Source organism: Pelophylax lessonae (genome assembly GCF_965119305.1).
Source record: "Pelophylax lessonae genome assembly, chromosome: 4".
Classification (NCBI taxonomy): domain Eukaryota; kingdom Metazoa; phylum Chordata; class Amphibia; order Anura; family Ranidae; genus Pelophylax; species Pelophylax lessonae.
In genome coordinates, this window is record NC_138771.1 from 475,109,287 (window position 1) to 475,130,719 (window position 21,433).

At 42.7% G+C, this 21,433-nt stretch overlaps 1 protein-coding gene across 2 annotated transcripts in view; it reads left to right on the plus strand.

Moving 5' to 3' along the window:
- Positions 1–21,433, plus strand: part of PRMT8 (protein arginine methyltransferase 8) — a 251,703-nt gene that overhangs the window by 134,093 nt on the left and 96,177 nt on the right. For both annotated transcript variants that reach the window (XM_082256113.1, XM_082256112.1), the window contains exon 2: positions 15,589–15,783. In XM_082256113.1, coding sequence (XP_082112239.1) covers positions 15,589–15,783 — 195 coding nt within the window. The remainder of the gene's footprint in view (positions 1–15,588; positions 15,784–21,433) is intronic.

Sequence of the window (21,433 nt, forward strand, 5' to 3'; positions counted from 1 at the left end):
TCGCGATCGTCGGATACAGCGGGAGAAAGGCAGGCGGCTAATGTAAACACAACCGCCTGTCATTCTCCCCTGTGTAACAGCACAGATCATACGGTCCTGCTATGTAGGACCGTTGATCTCTGCTGTTACACACACAGCCACATCCAATCACAGTTAGAAACACGCCCCTAGGGACACACTTAACCCCTCCCTCTCCAATAAAGTTAACCCCTTCCCTCCCAGTGTCATTTTTACAGTAACAGTGCATATGTATAGCACTGATTACTGTAGTAATGTCACTGGTACCCCCAAAAGTGTCAAAAATGTCAGTCAAGGGTCCGATCTGTCCGCCGCAATGTTGCAGTCCCGCAATAAAAAAATCGCAGATCGCCGCCATTACTCGTTAAAAAAAAAAACAATAAAAATGACAAAAATCTTTCCCTTGGTTAGTAAAAGCAAAAACTTTTGCGCAAACCAATCAAAATACGCTTTTTGCGATTTTTTTTACCAAACATATGTAGCAGAAAACAAATTGGCCTAAAATGTTAAAAAATTTAGATTTTTACATTTCTTTGGGGAATTTCATATAAAAAACGTGAAAAATATTGTTATTTTTGCAAAATTGTCGCTCTTTTTTTGTTTATAGAGCATGATCAAAAAATCGCACAGGTGATCAAATACAACCAAAAGAAAGCTCTGTTTGTGGGGAAAAAAGGACATCAATTTAATTTGGGTACAGCGTCGCATGACAGCGCAATTGTCCGTTAAATTCACGCAGAATTGCAAAATAGGCCCTGGTCAGGAAGGGGTTAAAATCTTCTGGGGCTTAAGTGGTTAATAAGTATTTGATCCCATAATAATTCAACTCTTTTAGTGCTCCTAATTTTAGCTTGTTACCTGTATTAAATACACCTGTCCACAGAAGCAATCAATCAGTCAGATTCCATTCCAATCTCTCTACCATGGCCAAAGACCAAAGAGCTGTCCAAGGACGTCAAGAACAACATTATAGACCTGCACAAGGCTGGAATGAGCCACAAGACCATTGCCAAGCAGCTTGGTGAGAGGGTGACAACAGTTGGTGCGATTATTCGCAAATGGAAGAAACACAAAATAACTGTCAATCTCCCTCGGTCTGATGCTCCATGCAAGTTTCAATGATCATGAGAACGATGAGATCAGCCCAGAACTACACGGGAGAATCTTGTCAATGATCTCAAGGCAGCTGGGAGTGGGACCATAGTCACCAAGAAAACAGTTGGTAACACACTATGTTGTGAAGGATTGAAAGCCTGCAGCGCCCGCAAGGTCCCCCTGATCAAGAAAATACATGTACAGGCCCATCTGAAGTTTGCTAATGAACTTCTGAATGATTCAGAGGAGAACTAGGTGAAAGTGTTGTGGTCAGATGAGACCAAAATGAAGCTCTTTGGCATCAACTCAGCTTGCTGTGTTTGGAGGAAGAGAAATGCTGCCTATGAACCCAAGAACACCATCCCCACCATCAAACATGGAGATAGAAACATTATGCTTTGGGGATGTTTTTCTGTTAAGAGGACAGGATAACTTCACTGCATCAAAGGGACAATGGACAGGGCCATGTACCATCAAACCTTGGGGAAGACCCTGATGCAAAAGCAGGGTTACACTGCTCCAGGTGAGATAGATCCTCCATTAAATGACCAGATGCAGGTTCAGTCTACTGTCTGAGCAGATATCCAGGCATAAAATACATTTTGGCCACACTCCAGAATATAAAGGATAAAACGTTTCCCTTTATTCCAATTGTAAAGATATCTTGACAATACCAATACAGACAAGCCACAAGGTAAGTTGACACATTTCACAAATTAAATTTGCTTAATCACAACTCAAACTGCACCTCTAGGTGTATAATTTAAAGCGGAGTTCCAGCAGTTTTTGTGTTTATTAAAAGTCAGCAGCTACAAAAAGTGTAGCTGCTGACTTTTAATCTATACACTCTCACCTGTCCCACGATCCAGCGATGCGGCCTCCTGAAGCCTCGGTTCTCTGCCTCTCCTCCTCGCAATGCAGGCATCATTAGTGTGCGCACCTGGCTGTGACAGCTTGGGGCTTCACACTCGGATGCGCACTGCGCATGCACGAGTCGCGCTGCGCGTCGTGAAAGGCCGGGCAATCTTCTGGGACCTATGACATGTCCCAGAAGATTGCAGGGAAGGAGGGGGAGAGGCGAACTTCTGATCGAGCTGCCTAGGCAGCCCGAGTGGAAGTGGGAGCAGGTACCTGTCAAATCTAGGTACCCGCCCCCCCCTCTAAAAAAAAATGAGGCCTGTCAGGGCGTCAGGAGTCCTTAAAGTGGAAGTTCCACTTTTGGGTTTAAATAGTGGAAAAGCAGCTGAACACAATAGGTGCAAAATTATGCTGTTTAGCATATTCAGCAGGTTCCTGTATGCAAAAAAGAACAGACTTTGTAACAGAAGGACAAACAATACCTGGTAGATTCATTAATAGGGTATGGGCATACAACACAAATAAAGTATAAAATCTTACAAAATGTATCCACATCTCATCCCCTACCAATGCCTACATTGTTTGTGCTCAGGTGAAACACATTTTGTCTGCAGATTGTTTCACACTGGTCCAATAGGAAGGCATGTTAGACAATGGGAGGAAGGAGGAGAGGAGAGATTGGCGCAATCAGATGATCAGAACTGTAAACAGTTTCTATGCATATAGCTAGGTATGGCAAGGTGGGCTTCAGTGTACAAAGTCCGGTGTGGCTTGCTGAACACTTCGATGGCTGCCTCCAGTAAAGGGTGAAGTAACCCTGTATGACCCAAAACAAGAAGAGAAAAGACCGGGCGCCGATCTAAGTGTAGCAATAAAAACTTTTAATAGCAATAGCAAGAGTACTACTCACAGGAGTATGTTAAAAACAGGCATCTCAATAGTGGGTGTGCAGAGTTCGTCCGGGGGGTCCTCCAAAAGTCCTGTTGGAACTGGTGCTGCGAGGGATATGCAGCGGCTTCCTGGTGCGGGACGCGCTGATCTCTCTGTGTTGATCCGGCAGCGTGGGTCCGTAGGATGGAGGGCCGTGGTGTCACTTCCTGGTCGACCAGGAAGTGACACCACGGCCCTCCATCCTACGGACCCACGCTGCCGGATCAACACAGAGAGATCAGCGCGTCCCGCACCAGGAAGCCACTGCATATCCCTCGCAGCACCAGTTCCAACAGGACTTTTGGAGGACCCCCCGGACGAACTCTGCACACCCACTATTGAGATGCCTGTTTTTAACATACTCCTGTGAGTAGTACTCTTGCTATTGCTATTAAAAGTTTTTATTGCTACACTTAGATCGGCGCCCGGTCTTTTCTCTTCTTGTTTTAGACAATGGGAGGAAACCTGACAAATGAGTGCACAGGTGTTTGATACAGCCCTGGTGATTTGGCAGAGAAAAAGTGCTTCGGTGCAAGCTGAGATACTGTATAAAAGCCAGGAGCACATGTGCTCGGGGTCTTTCGTCTGGATAGCGGAGTCCCGGAGGGAGTGGAAGGCTGCCTCCTCCTCTGTGGAGGTGCCATGCGGCCTCAGGGGGTCGACCTGAAAGGCCTGGAGAGTTTTAGTGAGGAACTGAACTCAGATGTCCTGTGAAGCTGACTGAAAGGGGAGACACTGGAGGATCTGATTCTGCAGTACAGTGAGTACAGATCTGTGTCAAGGGGCCTAACCTGAGGGGGGCCATCCCTGCAGCTAGAAGAGTCAGTGGACGGGTGTCAGTAAAGGGGATGTTCGTGAGTGTCCCGAAGAGAATATAGTTCATTACGTATATTGCTGGAAAGAAAGAGCAAGGAGACTTAACCCTTTCCATACATGTTGCAATATGGATTAAGCAGTGCAGCTGCTTTCACAAGCAATCTGGTGAGGCCAAGTGAGAGTTGTCCTTGTCCATTGTAAATAGTTACAGTTGGAGTATCCCACTATTCCCTTCTCCCATCCAAGTTCCAAAAAAAAAAACTCAAAACCAATACCCCTGGACGGTTTATTGAGCATTGTGCCATTGGGAGTAAAGAGGGATGTGTGAACTGCACCCTAAGAGCCGGTTCACATTATTGCGAGTGTGGCGATCGCATGTAATTCGGAGCGCACTGCTCCTTCATTACATGCGATTGGATGTGAGGATGCGAATTCAGCCATACACTTTGTATGGCTGAATTCGCACTGTATCCACACCAAACTCGCACATGACCCTTTTTTTCAGCCGCATCAGGATCGGATCGCCCAGTGGTTAACACTTGTGCGATCTGATCCTGTGCGAACTGTCAGATCGCACTGCTATATGCGATCAAACTGGGGGTGTCGTTAACATTTAATTGACACCCCCTGCGTATCGCATATGGCAGTGTGAACTACCAGATGTGCGGGTGCGATGCGGGGACAGGCTGCAAATTTGCCGCCTTCCCGCATCACCCAAGTGTGAACCAAGACGAAGTGCCGGTTCACACTACTGCGGGTGCGCTGATCGCATGTAATTCAGAGCACACTGCTCCTTCATTACATGCGATCTCCTGTGCGGATGCGAATACAGCCATACACTTTGTATGGCTGAAATTCGGACTGCACCCGCACAAAAGACGCACAGGACCCTTTTTTGCAGCCGCATCAGGATCGGATCGCACAGTGGTTCACACTTGTATGATCCAATCCTGTGCGAACTGTCAGATCGCACTGCGATATGCGATCAGACTGGGGGTGTCGTTAACATTTAATTGACACCCCCTGCATATCGCATATGGCAGTGTGAACTGCCTCTTGTGCGGATGCGATGCGGGAACAGGCTGCGAATTTGCAGCCTTCCCGCATCGCACAAGTGTGAACTGGCACTAAGTGACTGTGTGCTGGTATTCAGTGGAGGCCCAAGAAGTCATCATACAGCAAGCCCTACGGGGACAATACTACATGTAAATTTTGCACCACTCTTTGTGCAACTATGATGGTTGATTCATCTATGGGTATTTGGGTTTATTTTACACAAGGGATGAGATGTGGATTCATTTTGTAAGATTTTATACTTTATTCGTGTATTTGTATGCCCATACCCTATTGATGAATCTACCAAGGTTCATGTACTTTGTATACTTATATGTTGTTTTTAAAAAACTATTGTTTGTCATTCTGTTACAAGGTTTGTTCCTGTTTGCATATAGGAACCTGTTGAATATGCTAAACAGTGTAATTTTGCAGCTATTGTGTTCAGCTGTTTTTCCACTATTTAAGTGATACACCTAGAGGTGCAGTTTGAGTTATGATTAAGCAAATTTAATTTGTGAAACACATCAATGTACCCTGTGGCTTGTCTGTATTGATATTGTCAAGATTTGTTTACAATAGGATTAAAGAGAAACGTTTTATCATTTATAATCTGGAGTGCGGCCAACATTTATTTTAGGCTGCATTCACATGTCAGCTTATAATCGCGGGCAGAACCGCCGCGGTTCCGCCCGCGATTCGGAGATTTATTGCAAATCGCGGGACGCCTAGCGTTGCCCGTTGATTTGCAATAGCCCCCCAAACGCCGAGCGATGTTGCCGCGATTTACGCCCGCCGAATCGCGGCAACATCGCGCAAACAAAATCGCGGGACGCAATACGCTCCAAAAAAGTACAAGAGCTTCTTTGGAGCGTATTGCGTCCCGCGATTTTGTTTGCGCGATGTTGCCGCGATTCGGCGGGCGTAAATCGCGGCAACATCGCTCGGCGTTTGGGGGGCTATTGCAAATCAACGGGCAACGCTAGGCGTCCCGCGATTTGCAATAAATCTCCAAATCGCGGGCGGAACCGCGGCGGTTCTGCCCGCGATTATAAGCTGACATGTGAATGCAGCCTTATGCTTGGGTGAGAACCTCCTTCCCTCAGCCAGGGCAGGGCATTGAAAATGGGCAGAGATGTATAGTAACTAAGTAGAACTACTTCACTACTGTACTTAAGTACCGAAAGGCGGTATCTGTACTTTCCTAGAGTAGAATTTTTTTCTCCTACTTCCACTTTTACTTCACTACATTTTTTCAATGATTTCAATACTTCTATTCCAGTATTTTTTTTTTGTGCTGCATAGTTACTCGTTAAAATTATAAAAATGACCACTGCCAGAACAGTAGATGGCAGGTTTCATGAAGCTCAAAACATGTGTATTATCAGAGCATACGAAAATAAATGCTACTGTATGTATAAATAAAAGCTGCATTTAAAATAATAAAAAACAATGATGTTCAAACTTTTGACTTCTTTCTTTAATAACTACATAACACAGTACTTGTACTTTTACTTTCAGTACTTGAGTAGCAATTTTTTTTTCAAAACTACTGGTACTTTTACTTTCAATACTTGAGTAGCAAAATTTTTTAAAAAACTACTTGCAATACTTAAGTACAAAAAATGTTGAATACTTTAGTACTTCTACTCAAGTCACTTTTTGATCGAGCACTTCCACTTCTACTCAAGTCACTTTTTGATCGAGCACTTGTACTTTTACTCAAGTATGGGTTTCGAGTACTATATACAACTCTGAAAATGGGTTGTGGATGGGTATTCCAGGATGATAATGACCTAAAACATACAGCCAAGGCAACAAAATAGTGGCTCAAAAAGAAGTTCATTAAGGTCCTGGAGTGGCCCAGCCTTTTTTCCCCATGAAAGTGGAGTTACCCTTTAAGGACCGGAAAGTTTTATCCCCTTAATGACCAGGCCATTTTTTTGCTTAACTGACAATTGCGCGGTCGTGCGATGCTGTACCCAAATACAATTGATGTCATTTTTTTCCCCGCAAATAGCACTTTCTTTTGGTGGTATTTGATTACCCCTGCAGTTTTTATTTATTGCGCTATAAACAAAAAAAAAAACGACAATTCTAAAAAATAAAAAAAATATTTTTTACTTTCTGCTATATAACATTCCCAATAAAAAAATAAAAAATAAAAAAAAACAAATTTTTTCATAATTTTAGTCCAATATGTATTCTGCCACATATTTCTGGTAAAAAAAATCCTGATAAGTGTATATTTATTGGTTTGCGCAAAAGTTATCGCCTCTAGAAACTAGGGGATAGATTTATGTTATTTTTATTTATTTTTTACTAGTAATGGTGGTGATCAGCGATTTTTAGCGGGACTGCGACATTGCGGCAGACAGATCGGACACTTTCTGACATTTTTGACACTTCTGGGGGGACCAGTGACATTACTACAGTAATCAGTGCTAAAAATATGTACAGTTACTGTACTAATGACACTGGCAGGGAAGGGGCTAACACCAGGGGTGATCAAAGGGTTAAATGTGTGCCTAGGGAGTGCTTACTAACTGTGTGGGGGTTGTAATCACTGGAGATTTGTGTTCCTAAATAAGAGGAACACAGGATGTCTGTGTTCATCAATGACAGAACAGCAGTCTGCTGTGTTTTACGCCTTTGGTGGCGTGCGCATCGCCACTATCTGCTACATGAAGCGACGTACAGGTACGTCGTTTTGCGTAACAGAGCCAACCTGCTGAAGTTTAAATTCTGGCATCGCTGGTGGCTCCCAATTCTTGTTTCTGATAGCTCAGGAACACTCGGAAGATGGAAGTGACGACACTGCCAAGTCCAAGGTGTGTGGGCAGGACGTGCATTCAGAACATGTGTGCTTCTTCATCAGAAGTGAACGGGAGCCATCTATGTATAGGTATATACAGTACATGCAGAAAGTATTCACAGCGCTGCACTTTTTCCACATTTTGTTATGTTAAAGCCTTGTTCCAAAATTGATTAAATTAATTATTTTCCTCAAAATTCTACAAACAATACCCCAAAATGACAACGTGAAAGAAGTTAGTTTGGAATCTATGCAAATTTATGAAAAATCAAAAATGAAAAAATCACATGCACATGCGTATTTATAGTCCTTGCAAAATTGAGCTCAGGTGTATCCTGTTTCCAATGATCAGCCTTCAGATGTTTCTACAACTTGATTGGGGTCCACCTGTGGTAAATTCAGTTGATTGAACATGATTTGGCAAGGCACACACCTGTCTATATAAGGTCCCACGGTTAACAGTGCATGGCAGAGCACAAACCAAGCAATGAAGTCCAAGGAATTGTCTGTAGACATTTCAGACAGGATTGTATCGAGGCACAGATCTGGAGAAGGGTACCGAAAAATTTCTGCAGAATTGAAGTTCCCAATGAGCACAGTGGCCTCCATCATCTGTAAATGGAAGCACTTTGGAACCACCAGGACTCTTCCTAGAGTGGGCCAACCAGCCAAACTGAGCAATTGGGGGACCAAAACCTGATGATCACTGTGACAGAGCTCCAGCGTTTCTCTGTGAGGAGAGGAGAACCTTCCAGAACAACAACCAACTCTGTTGCACTCCACCAATCAGGCCTGTATTGTACAGTGGCCAGATGGAAGCCACTTCTCAGTAAAAGGCACATGACAGCAAACCTTGAGTTTGCCAAAAGGCACCTGAAGGTCTCTCAGACCATGAGAAACAAAATTCTTTGGTCTGATAAAACAAAGTTTGAACTCTTTGGCCTGAATGGCAAGCGTCATGTCTGGAGGAAACCAGGCACCACTCTCACCTGGGCAATACCATCCCTACAGTGAAGCATGGTGGTGGCAGCATCATGCTGTTGGGATGTTTTTCAGCAGCACAAACTGAGAGACTAATCAGGATCTAAGGAAAGATGAATTCCGCAGAGACCTCCTTGACAAAATCTGCTGCATAGCACTCTGGACCTCAGACTGGGGTGAAGGTTCATCTTCCAACAAGAAAATGACCCCAAGCACACAGCCAAGATAACAAAGGAATGGCAATGGGACAACTCTGTGAATGTCCTTGAGTGGCCAAGCCAGAGCCCAGACTTGAACCCGAATGAACATCTCTGGAGAGATCTGAAAATGGCTGTGTACCGACTCTCCCCATGCAACCTGATGGAGCTTGAGAGATCCTGCAAAGAAGAATGGCAGAAACTGCCCAAAAATAGGTGTGCCAAGCTTGTAGCATCATACTCAAAAAGTCTTAACGTGATTGTAAAGTCTAGTTTTTTTTTTAATTAAAAATAACAAACATGTTATACTTACCTACTCTGTTACAGTGGATTTGCACAGAGCAGCCTGGATCCTCCTCTGATCGGGTCCCTCTTCGGGTCTCCTGGTCCCTCCCTCCGTTGGGTGCCCCGCAGCTTGCTATGGGGCACCCAAGCCGAGTCACAGCTCCATGTGTCCATTCAGACATGGAGCTGCGGCCCCCGCCCCACCGCGCCCGGCCGCCCCCCTTCTATTTTCATTGACTGACTGACTTTGATTGACAGCAGCAGGAGCCAATGGTGCCACGCTGCTGTCTCAGTAATGAGGGGGGGTCCCCCAGATGGCCGAGACATTCCTACAACATTGCTGGAGCTAGAGGGACCTCGGGGAAGTATTAGGGGGGCTGCACACAGAAGGCTTTTTATCTCATTGCATAAAATGCATTCAGATAAGCAACAAGCAACCTTCTGCCTTTACAACCCCTTTAAGGCTGTCATTGGTGCTAAAGGTGCTTCAACAAAGTATTGAGGCTGAGAATACTTATGTACATGATTTTTTTTATTGTTTTTTATTTTTAATAAATTTTCAAAGATTTCAAACAAACTTCTTTCATGTTGTTATTATGCGGTATTGTTTGTAGAATTTTAAGGAAAATAATACGTTTAATCCATTTTGGAATAAGGCTGTAACGTAACAAAATGTGGAAAAAGTGAAGCGCTGAGAATACTTTCCGAATGCACTGTATAGACAATGGTGGGGGCAGATGGGAGTGTCACTCCTCAGGCACCATGGCAACAATACTAACAAAACATGCCTCATATCTGTCAGTACATACAATAGCTCTGAATATTTTAACTATAATAACAAGCAATAACTCAAGTGAAAAAGATAAAATAAAAAAACACGTACTTACAATTGTGGTCAATCGGTATGAGAAAAGACTTTAATGCCTCATTAACACCATGGCGCAGAGACATCGGTTTTTCTGCAAGCGTTCTGCAAGGGCACAAAAAAACAAGGGTTCTCTATGTGCCCTGTTCACACTACAACGTGCAGGTTTTTTCTGCGCAGGAATCTGCAATGTGTATGCAGTATTCTGCACAGGAAAAAAACTGACATGACATAAAAATTGATGTGAATAGGGTACATAACTGACGCGCATGAAAAATTATGTCAACATGCATGAAACTGTTGTGAAACTGATGTAAAATGATGTCTCTACCAGTGAAATCTGCACCTTTTTTGCCATCAGTTTTCATGCATGTGCACTTAGTCCCCTACATACGAACTTTCACGTTACAAACATTCAAAGATACCAACATGCGTTTGTTTGTCCAATCATGTGACTTAGTTCACACTTCTGACATACATTTTTATACCTGCATCCTCTACAAGTGGTTGTGCTTCAGTTTACTTTACTGTATACATTACTTTATTTTTATTTCAACCTTTTTTTCCATGTATTATTGGTGTGAAATGTGTGTTATTGGATACTTTGTTGGACTTACAAACAAATTGGACTTATGTGCTTTCAGAACGGAACTCGTTCTTATGTAGGGGACTTACTGTCTTACCTGTCTTACCTGTATAAATTAATAAGAATGTATATATTTAATGGCCAAAAACAGACCGTGAACACATATCATTATATATATATATATATATATATATATATATATATATATATATATATACAGTATTTCACTAAAGTAAGTACACCCCTCACATTTTTGTAAATATTTAACCATAACTTTTCATGTGACATCACTGAAGAAATTACACTTTGCTACAATGTAAAGCAGTGAGTGTACAGCTTGTATAACAGTGTCCCCTCAAAATAACTAAACACACAGCCATTAATGTCTAAACCACTGGCAACAAAAGTGAGTGCACCCCTAAGTGATAATGTCCAGATTGTGCCCAATAAGCCATTTTCCCTCCCCGGTGTCATGTGACTCGTTAGTGTGACAAGGTCTCAGGTGTGAATGGGGAGCAGGTGTGTTAAATTTGGTGTTATCGCTCTCACTTTCTCATACTGGTCACTGGAAGTTCAACATGGCACCTCATGGCAAAGATCTCTCTGAGGATCTGAAAAAAAGAATTGTTTCTCTACATAAAGATGGGCTAGGCTAAAAGAAGATCGCCAAGACCCTGAAATTGAGCTGCAGCATGGTGGCCAAGACCATACAGGGGTTTAACAGGACGGGTTCCACTCAGAACAGGGCTTGCCATGGTCGACCAAAGAAGTTGGGTGCACGTGCTCAGTGTCATATCCAGAGGTTGTCTTTGGGAAATAGACATATGAGTGCTGCCAGCATTGCTGCAGAGGTTGAAGGAGTGGGGGGTCAGCCTGTCAGTGTTCAGATCATACACCGCACACTGCATCAAATTGCTCTGCATCCCAGAAGGAAGCCTCTTCTAAAGATGATGCACAAGAAAGCCCGTAAACAGTTTGCTGAAGACAAGCAGACTAAGGACATGGTTTATTGGAACCATGTCCTGTTGTCTGATGAGACCAAGTTAAACTTATTTGGTTCAGATGGTGTAAAGCGTGTGTGGTGGCAACCAGGTGAGGAGTACAAAGACAAGTGTGTCTTGCCTACAGACAAGCACGGTGGTGGGAGTGTCATAGTCTGGGGCTGCATCAGTGCTGCCGGCACTGGGGAGCTAAAGTTAATTGAGGGAACCATGAATGCCAAAATGTACTGTGACATAATGAAGCAGAGCATGATCCCCTCCCTTCGGAGACTGGGCCTCAGGGCAGTATTCCAACATGATAACGACCCCAAACACACCTCCAAAACTACCACTGCCTTGCTAAAGAAGCTGAGGGTAAAGGTGATGGACTGGCCAAGCATGTCTCCAGACCTAAACCCTATTGAGCATCTGTGGGGCATCCTCAAATGGAAGGTGGAGGAGTGCAAGGTCTTTAACATCCAGCAGCTCCGTGATGTCGTCATGGAAGAGCTGACGAGGACTCCAGTGGCAACCTGTGAAGCTCTGGTGAACTCCATGTCCAAGAGGCAGTGCTGGAAATGAATGGTGGCCACACAAAATATTGAAACTTTGGGCCATTTTCACTTAGGGGTGTACTCACTCTTGTTGCCAGCGGTTTAGACATTAATGGCTGTGTGTTGAGTTATTTTGAGGGGACAGCAAATTTACACTGTTATACAAGCTGTACACTCACTACTACTTTACATTGTACTTTGCAGTGTCATTTCTTCAGAGACTGGAAGTAAAGGACAAGTGATTGACGGGTATTTTTAGAAAACACCCAATAGCGTACACTTTTAGATGTTTGTGATAGTGTCCTCTATTAACCCGAAAGACTGAAAGAATATAGAGTTAGGTATATAAGGTAGATTCGATCAGAAAGACCAATATGTTTTGATTATGCAGTAATAGAATGCAAAATAGATGTGGTCGTATTGGTGTTCTGATCAAACCTATCTACCGATATATATCTGTGACTAGAGGACTAGTAAACTGGGTGATTATAAAAGAGAACATATCTGTAGATCCTCATTTAGTCCACCTGGGGCAAAGGTGTCACGGGTATAGAATATATTTCTCGCGCACAAGGATGTTTCAAAAACATTCTGCTGTGGGGAGATCCCTGGATATGGCCTCAACAACCCAAACCCTCAGCCCCTGGGACTACTGGTTATGATATTTTAGAAAGTGTCTAGGGACACTGTGCTTGTCAGAACTTTCTTCCACAAACCACCTATGTTCTCTAAAGATTTTCCTGGGGGTACAGATTGTTTCTGGCAAAGGTGTATGGAGAATGCAGTGGTGACAGAGGTGTATGTGAAGGGGTACAGTGGCAGAAAGGTATGCAGGGGGACGGTGGGGACGGGATACAGTGGTGGCCAGGGGTACAGTGGTGTCAGAGGTGTGCAAAGGGTACATTTGTGGCAGAGGTGTGCAGGGGAAAAAGGGGGTACAGTGGTGAGCAAAGTGTACATTTTTGGCAGGGGTGTGCAGGGGGGGGGGGAGGGATACAGTGGTGGCAAAGGTGTGTGAAGGATACATTTGTGGTAGAAGTGTGCAGAGAGTGCAGTGGTGCTAGAGGTGTGAGGAAAAGAGAAGGGTACAATGATTGCAGAGGTATGCTGTTGAGTGCAGTGGTAGAATAGGTGTCCGAAGGGGTACAGTGGTGGCAGAGGTTTTCAATGGGGGTACAGGGGTGTGCTGCAGTGCAGGGCACTGTATTGACAAAGATGTGCTTAGAATGCAGTGATGTTTATGGTAAACAGTGGTAAAAGAAATGTTTGGGGATGCTGGTGGTGCAGTGGTGGAAATAGGGTGCAACAGGTGAACAGTGATGAAAGAAGGGTGCAGGTGTTTATGACCTCTGTGCTTTGTAGGCTGGGAGTTTAGTAACTAAGAGTGCACAAAATACAGAGTGCAATAATCAGAATTATGTAACCTACCATTTACATTACATATGCATGACTGCTATACTCTGTATACTGTGCTGTATGGCACATACCCCTTGCTATTGTATGTTACACATTGTACATATGACATCTGCAGTGTTTCTTACATACAGTACTCCTCCTGACCGCATTCCTTTGTACACTTGTCTGCACATAACAATTTCCTGACCACTGCACTGTACATTTTGGACTCCAGACCCCTGAACTCTACATGCTGTATTGTAATTACACACTGTCCCGACAGTCGCTGGTTACTTAGCAGTCCCTGACCATTTTAATTAAATTCTTTAAGGTAGACTCAAAGTATTCACTCTCTATCTATGTCTATATTGTGTGCAGAAAAGCGTATACGTTTCAATTTATAAAGTGTATGCTAAAAAAAAAACATTTTTTCGCTTAGATAAAGCGGAGGAGGATTAAGCTAACTATACAAAGATTGAATTTTAAAAAAAAAGCCCTAAACCTAATTAAAGCGGTAAAAAAGTAATTTTTTAAAAAATGAAATGGCTGGTCTCCCCGCAGGTTTAATTCATAATGTACTAGTATGCACCGCATACTAGTACATTATGATAGACTTACCTGCAAACAGAGCCCTCCAGCACACCTATCTTCGCCCAGTCCTCTTTCCGGGTTCTTTATCTTGAGTGGTCAGGCTGCGTTGATGCAGCTCCCACGTGTGCGCAGGAGAGTCATCGCCGAGGCACACAGAGCGAGCCATAAATGTGATGTGCGCGGCTCAAATTATTTATATACATTATTGATGACAGGCAGGGGGGACATTTATCACAGAAGAGACCATTAGGGTCTCTTCTGTTATAAAAACCCGGGGTTGTCATCTGATTTAAATAAAATTATTTTACTGTCACTTTAAAGTATGTTCTTTATTTACAATGGCTTGCTGGATGCCCAGCAAAAAAGGTGTCCCTGGAATTTCTTTTGGAAATGTTGGTAACTATGGTAATGTATGTTGAAACAGCCACCTGTAGTCTCCGACAAAAGAGGAACAATGCCTGAACACACCTGGGAAGCAGGGAAAGAGCCACTGACATAACAAGCACATAGCTCCCAACTGTCCCTGATTTCGAGGGACTGCCCATGATTTAGAACAAAGTCCCTCTGTCCCTCTTTCCTCCTCATTTGTCCCTCATTTTGGTCTGATCTATATAGTTGTTAGTTGTATATAAAACACACATCTGCTGACCCCTACTTGAGAGGACAATTTTCTGTGAAAGATCTATCCACTCACGCATTGCCAGATTCAAGCAGAACTGCTGTAAAGTAATGAGCAACTATATTGACACCAATATAATAGGGAACATTTTAACCATCTGTAATGCAGGCCCTTCTATCAGTTAACACCAAGATAAAAAAAGAGCACATTTAGCCACTGAACACTAATAAACAGGAGTCACTTCCTCCAAAAGCTTTTATAAAGGGACCGATTACACCACTGAACGCCATTGGAAAGAACCCCTTCCAGTAAGAGCCTTTAAAAAGGTTGACATTTCACTAAAAGCTAAAGTAAAGGGGCAAGTTCCACTAAAGGGAGGGAATCCCTCCGAGGGATTCCACTAAAGTGCAATGTAAAGTCGACAATGCTAATCATAAATGGGGCAATTCCTTTATATTAAACATTACTGTAAATGGTCAATTTTACTAAACGTCAATGTAAAGTGGACAACTCTACTGAAAGGTAATATAAAATTGGTACATTATAAATGCTTGCAGTATAGAGTGCTGGCCACCAATCTGGTGAAGTGGTGGGTACTGTGGAAAGCGGTCATTGGTGGGATTCAGGGACTCCATTAAAATTCTGCAATGAGGTTCTGTAAAATGTTCCTGGACAAAGCATTGAAAGCTGCAGATTTTTAAAAGATTAGAAACGACTTTATTGATGACATTAGCATTTCAAATTTTATGTGAGATTTTATTGATTGAGTTTAGATTTATGTTAAAAATACATTACTCTGAATGTAGCAGGATCTGACAAGTGTAGCTATTCTTGATCTCATTACCATAGTATTTCAGTCCTGCATCATTGGTGACTACCTTACATATTTTTAAGGTGGAGATGGAGTAATTTTCAAATTTCAACACGTTTTTATAACTTTTTCCTTGTAGGTTTGTGGCGGCCCTTCGCAGCCTGTTCAGCCAGTGGTAATTCCGAAACCTGTACAGTCAACTCAGAATGTCATACACACCCCTATTCAACCGAGCTGCCCAGGGAGAGGCAAAATGGCCAAACTGTTAAATCCAGAGGAGATGACCTCAAGAGATTATTACTTTGATTCCTATGCACACTTCGGGATCCATGAGGTAAGTAGATATATAGTTAAGTAGTGGAGTTACCATTGGTATAAATCTTCACTCTGGATGGTATAACTTGGTATAGTTCAAGATTTATATGCATCGCCATCTTAAAATGTCTGTCCACTCAAAACTGATATTTCAGTTCTTGGTGGATGCCGGAGATTTAAAGAGGAAGTAAACCCTCCGCTGACACTTTTACCTATAGGTAAGCCTATGATAAGGCTTACCTATAGGTACTGTAAATATCTCCTAAACATGTACCGTTTAGGAGATATTTACCTTACATGCAGCCAATGACGTCACTGGCGCATGCGCTCTGAAGGAACGACCTTCAGAGTCCCGTGCGCGGGAGTGACATCACCGCGGCTCCGGCCAATCAGATGGCCAGATGCCGCGATCCCGGAAGACGGGCGACTGAACATGTCGCCCGTCATAGAGGTGAGCCGGCGGCACGGCGGGGGCTCGTTCTAGGGTAAGTATTGCATAATGAGCTAGTATGCAATGCATACTAGCTCATTATGTGTTTCTCTTTCAGGGTGAAAAAGAAAAAAAAACAAAAAAATTGAGTTTACAACCTCTTTAAACCCCCTGAAACTTTTCTTCTATATTTCAGGGACTCTGGTAGAGGGATCTTTGTTCAGAGTTCCCAAGTCTGCACACTGCTTTGGCCATTATGACCCACTGCCCTTGTTAGATGTTTTATTTATTTATGTATATTAATATAGAGAATATAACACTTGTAGCCAGAACACACAAAGATTGGTGGGAACACCCAAAACTCTCAGGTTAACAGTGGTTAATATAACCACTTGCTCAATTACTACTGAATGCAGAATGAACAGTAAGTGTGTGCTCTAAGGCAGGCCATAGATAGATGATGCATATTTTCACTGTCTTGTAAATTGCCAGCTTCAACCTTGCTACCCTTCTTGTGCATAGGTACAATATTAGCTTTCCGCCAGTCATGGAGAACTTCTCCTGTTAGAAAAGATTGATTAACCACTTGTGGAGTGGAAGGATTTGCCCCCCTAATGACCAGGCCATTTTTTGCGATTCGGCACTGCGTTACTTTACTGGACAATTGCGCGGCCGTGAGACGCTGTACCCAAATAAAATGAATATCCTTTTTTTTCCCACAAGTAGACCTTTCTTTTGGTGGTATTTGATCACCTCTGTGATTTTTATTTTTTGCGCTATAAGCAAAAAAAGAGCAACAATTCTGAAAAAAAAAAACAAACAATATTTTTCACATTTTGCTATATAACATTCCCCCCAAAAAAAAAAAATCAAAATGTTTTAACATTTTAGGTCAATTTGTTTTCTGCTACATATTTTTGGTAAAAATAATTGCTATAAGCATATTTTGATTGGTTTGCGCAAAGGTTATCGTGTCTACTAACTACGGGAAAGATTTATGTCATTTTTATTGTTTTTTCGTTTTGTTTTTTACTAGTAATGGCGGCGATTTGCGATTTTTAGAGGGACTGCGACATTGCGACGGACAGATCTGACCCCTAACTGACATTTTTGACACTTTTGGGGGGACCAGTGACATTACTACAGTAATCAGTGCTAAAAATATGCACTGTTACTGTAATAATGACACTGGCAGGGAAGGGGTTAATACTATGGGTGATCAAGGGGTTAAATGTAAGCCTAGGGGAGTGATTCTAACTGTATGGGGGAGGGGCTTTTGAAATGATCACAGAGACCTGTGATCCTACATAGAAGGATCACAGGCACTCTGTGATCATTCCAGAGAGAAGAATGGTCAGCTGTGTTTACAACAGCTGACCGTTCTTCTCTCTCAGCGGGGAGCGATCGCGTGTGTCAGGCGGCAATCGGAGCCGTCTGCCTCGTGCATCGGAGTCCCCGCTGCTGAGTAGGGGCGGGAGCTGCAGGCGCGCAACCGACATATACTTACGCCGGTTTACGCAGGAGGGGCTGCCTGCCTGCCGGGCAGTCCTTAAGTGATTAAAAAAATCCCTTATTTGTCCAACTATATCACAAAGCAGGGGCGTAACTACAGGGGTCGCAATTGCAACCCGGCCCCATGCTCTAGGAGTCCCGTGCAGCTCCCCTTTACACCTAGATAGGAGGGACAGTAGGGGGGGGGGGCATATAGAGGAACCAATACCCTCCATTTTCCTCCTGCAGTCGCTGAATGCTTGCTTCTCCTCCTCTCCCTCATGCAGGCATTCAGCAGCTGCAGGAGGAAAATGGAGGGTATCAGTTCCTTCACATGCTGCCCTCACTACACCTCTTCAGCTTCCTCTTCTTTCTACTGCCCCTGGGACCCTATGTGCTCCCCTGGACCCCCCCCCCTCTCATTAACCGGCCCCTTCCTGTTCTGAATTGACAGAGTAATTTTGATGCAATTGTTTTGCACAGAGCAGTCCAGATCCTCCTCTTCTCTGGTACCTCGCCGGTGCTCCTGGCCCCTCCCTCCTGCCAAGTGCCCAAACAGCAAGCAGATTGGTATGGGGGTACCAAGCAGAGCCGCTGCTCTGTGTATTTATTCAGACATGGAGCAGCAGCTCGGCCCACCACCCTTCTCTCCTCATTTGCCCACTGACTTTGACAGCAGGGGAAGCCAATGACGCCTCATCTCTGCTGCTCTGATCTCTACAGCATTGAAGAAAAAACTTGGTCTGAGAATAATACAGAATGTAACACATTCCAAGGAGTGTCGACTTCTCAGGCCTGTGCCTTGTACTGTGGTTCCTACTGCAGGCCCATGGATCTCCACTGTACCATGCTGTGACGTAGGAGCCAGCAAGAGGAACCACAGCACATAGCTTTGGCATTTAAACCAGGGACAGCCAGGCAGTTGGCTTTTTCAAAAAACTCTGTAATTACACAATGTGCAGAACGAAACAAAAATGTCATCTCGTTCCTTTTCGTTATTTGCATTAGGCTCCTTTCACACCAACGATCTGATCAGATCCGCCTGTCAGTATTTTAGGCCGATCTGATCGGATCCTCCATGCATCCCTATGGGGCAGCGGATGTCAGCAGAGACATGTCTGCTGACACCCACTGCCATCTGCATCTGATCCTGTCCGTGAAATCCAGACGGATGGAAACCCTATTTTCCATCTGTCCAGGGGATTGGATTGGATGGGATCGGATGAAAACGGACAGGCGGTCCGCTCTTATCCGATTCCCCCATAGAGAGCAACGGGGCTCTGACACCTCCCTCTCCGCACACAGTGGATCGATCCCCGCTGAGCAGAGACTGTTTGTAAGGACCCTAAATTTGTTTAGTTAAATTTGTATAGTTTGTTTTCGGAATTTGTTTTGTTTATTCAAATTCTAATCAATTAGAATTTCCCAAATTCCGATTGATTAGAATTTCCCAAATTCAAATTGATTTAATCTAATTCCATTCGAATTGTATTCTACACTAATTCTATTCAAAATTCAAATTTTTGGATGATGGTTATATTTTTATTCCATTCTATTATTTTGTTTTTATATTTTATTTTTTTATTTTCTATTATATTTTATTATTTTCTGTTCTATTCGTATCCAAATTTATTCTATTTCAATTTCGGAAAACGGTTATATCACTATATACTATCTATTTTTTTCTACTCCATTCTTTTCTATTTGTTTATTTTTTTCTATTCTATTCTATTCAAATTCAAATTTGTTCTATTCAAAATTCCAATTTCAGGGGATGGATGACTATATTTTTCTATTCTATCCTGTTTTTTTTTTTGTTTTTTTTAATTCCATTCTATTCTTTTCTATTCTATTCCAGTCAATTCTATGCTGTTATTTTCTATTCTATTCTGTTCAAATTCTAATTGATTCTAATTAAATTTGGGGAAATTGTTATATTCTTATAGCTATGCTATTGTTTTTTTAAATGCTATTCTTTTATTGTCTATTCTATTCTTTTCTATTGTATTTGTATTTAAATTCATTCTATTTGAAATTCGAATTTCAGAAGATGGTTATATTCTTTCTATTTTATTCTATTCTATTTTTATTCTATTCTTTTATTTTCTATTCTATTTTATTATTAAATTTTCAATTCTATTTTGTTCTGTTTTACTTTATTCTATTATTTTATATTATATCCCTTTAATTATTTTCTTTTCTATCCCTTTAATTTATTTTTTATTCTTTTCTGTTCTTTTATTTTGTATTCTGTTTTATTAAGTGTTCTTGCATGGCAAGACCGTTATCTCACATATATATTCTTATTATTATAGCAAAATTTACCACCCTAACTCCTCCCACAGTTTTTACACTACATAGACAGTAATATACCGAAATGTGCAGATTGTTCCCGATTCATGTGCTATTACTTTGTGGAACGTTTCGCCAAATGCTTCACAAAATATCAGCGTTTTTGTGGCAAAATTGGTCCCATAGGAATGAATGGTGGAATGTTCAAAACTAGAGTGGGAGCTGACAAAAGCTAGAGTGGGAGCTGAAAAATCAGGACATGATTTCTAAACTGCCACCACTCCCACATTTCCACCTACACAAATTTTATATCAAAACGTTCAGCTATCCCTGCTGCCACTAAAAATGTCCATGGCTAAGCCAAAGTCCTGATAGTTTTCACAATTTCTAAAAGCAGAGTTCCACCCAAATGTGGAAATTCCGCTTATATGCTTGCCCCCCCCCCCTCCGGTGCTACATTTGGCACCTTTCAGGGGTGAGGGGAGATTGGGTACCTGTTTTTGACAGGTACCCTTCCCCACTGCCTGGAACGGCGCCACGGCGAAGTGAGGACCCCTCCTCTGCCGCCAAGCCAGTCCGAATGCGCAGCACGCTTCGCGCATGCGCAGTAGGGACCCGCCCATGAAGCTTCACTGTCGGGTTTCCTGACCGGCAATGGCGGCAGGAGCACCCGGCAGCAGATGGAAACATCGGCTGTGTTGCCGACAATGCTGGACTCCAGGACAGGTAAGTGTCCTAATATTAAAAGCCAGCAGCTACAGGTTGTGTAGCTGCTCACTTTTAATTTTTGGAGGGGGGCGGAACTCCGCATTAACTGCTGCCACTCCCACACACACACACCACACACACACACCAAACCATACACACACACACACACACACACACCACACACACACACACTACACCCCCCACACACACACCCACCACACCACACACACACACACACCACACACAAACACCACACACACACACACACACACTACACCCCACACACACACACACACACACACACTACACCCCACACACACTACACCCCACACACACACACTACACCCCCCCCCCACACACACACGGAAAGAACACTTCACACAATTTCACCGGAAATTGTACGATTTCTAGTTTTCTATTATATTCTATTTTTTTCTATTCTATTCCTTTATTTTCTATTCTGATTTATTCTCTTCAGAAATGAAAAAAAAAACAATTTGAAAACTATTCGAATTTCGTCCAAAATTTTCTTCGTAATTTTGGATTTGTTTAAATTTGTTACTATTGTAATTCAGAAATTAGGAAAACCGAATTTCCGAATAACGAAAAATTTGTTCGAAATTTAATTTGAAACAAAACTAACTGCACATGTCTATCAGCCTCTTTACCTCTTTCATGACAGGCTTTATTTGTTACTTTTTATCTTTCATTTTCCTTCCAAAACCACATTTTCAAGTGCTGTATCTTA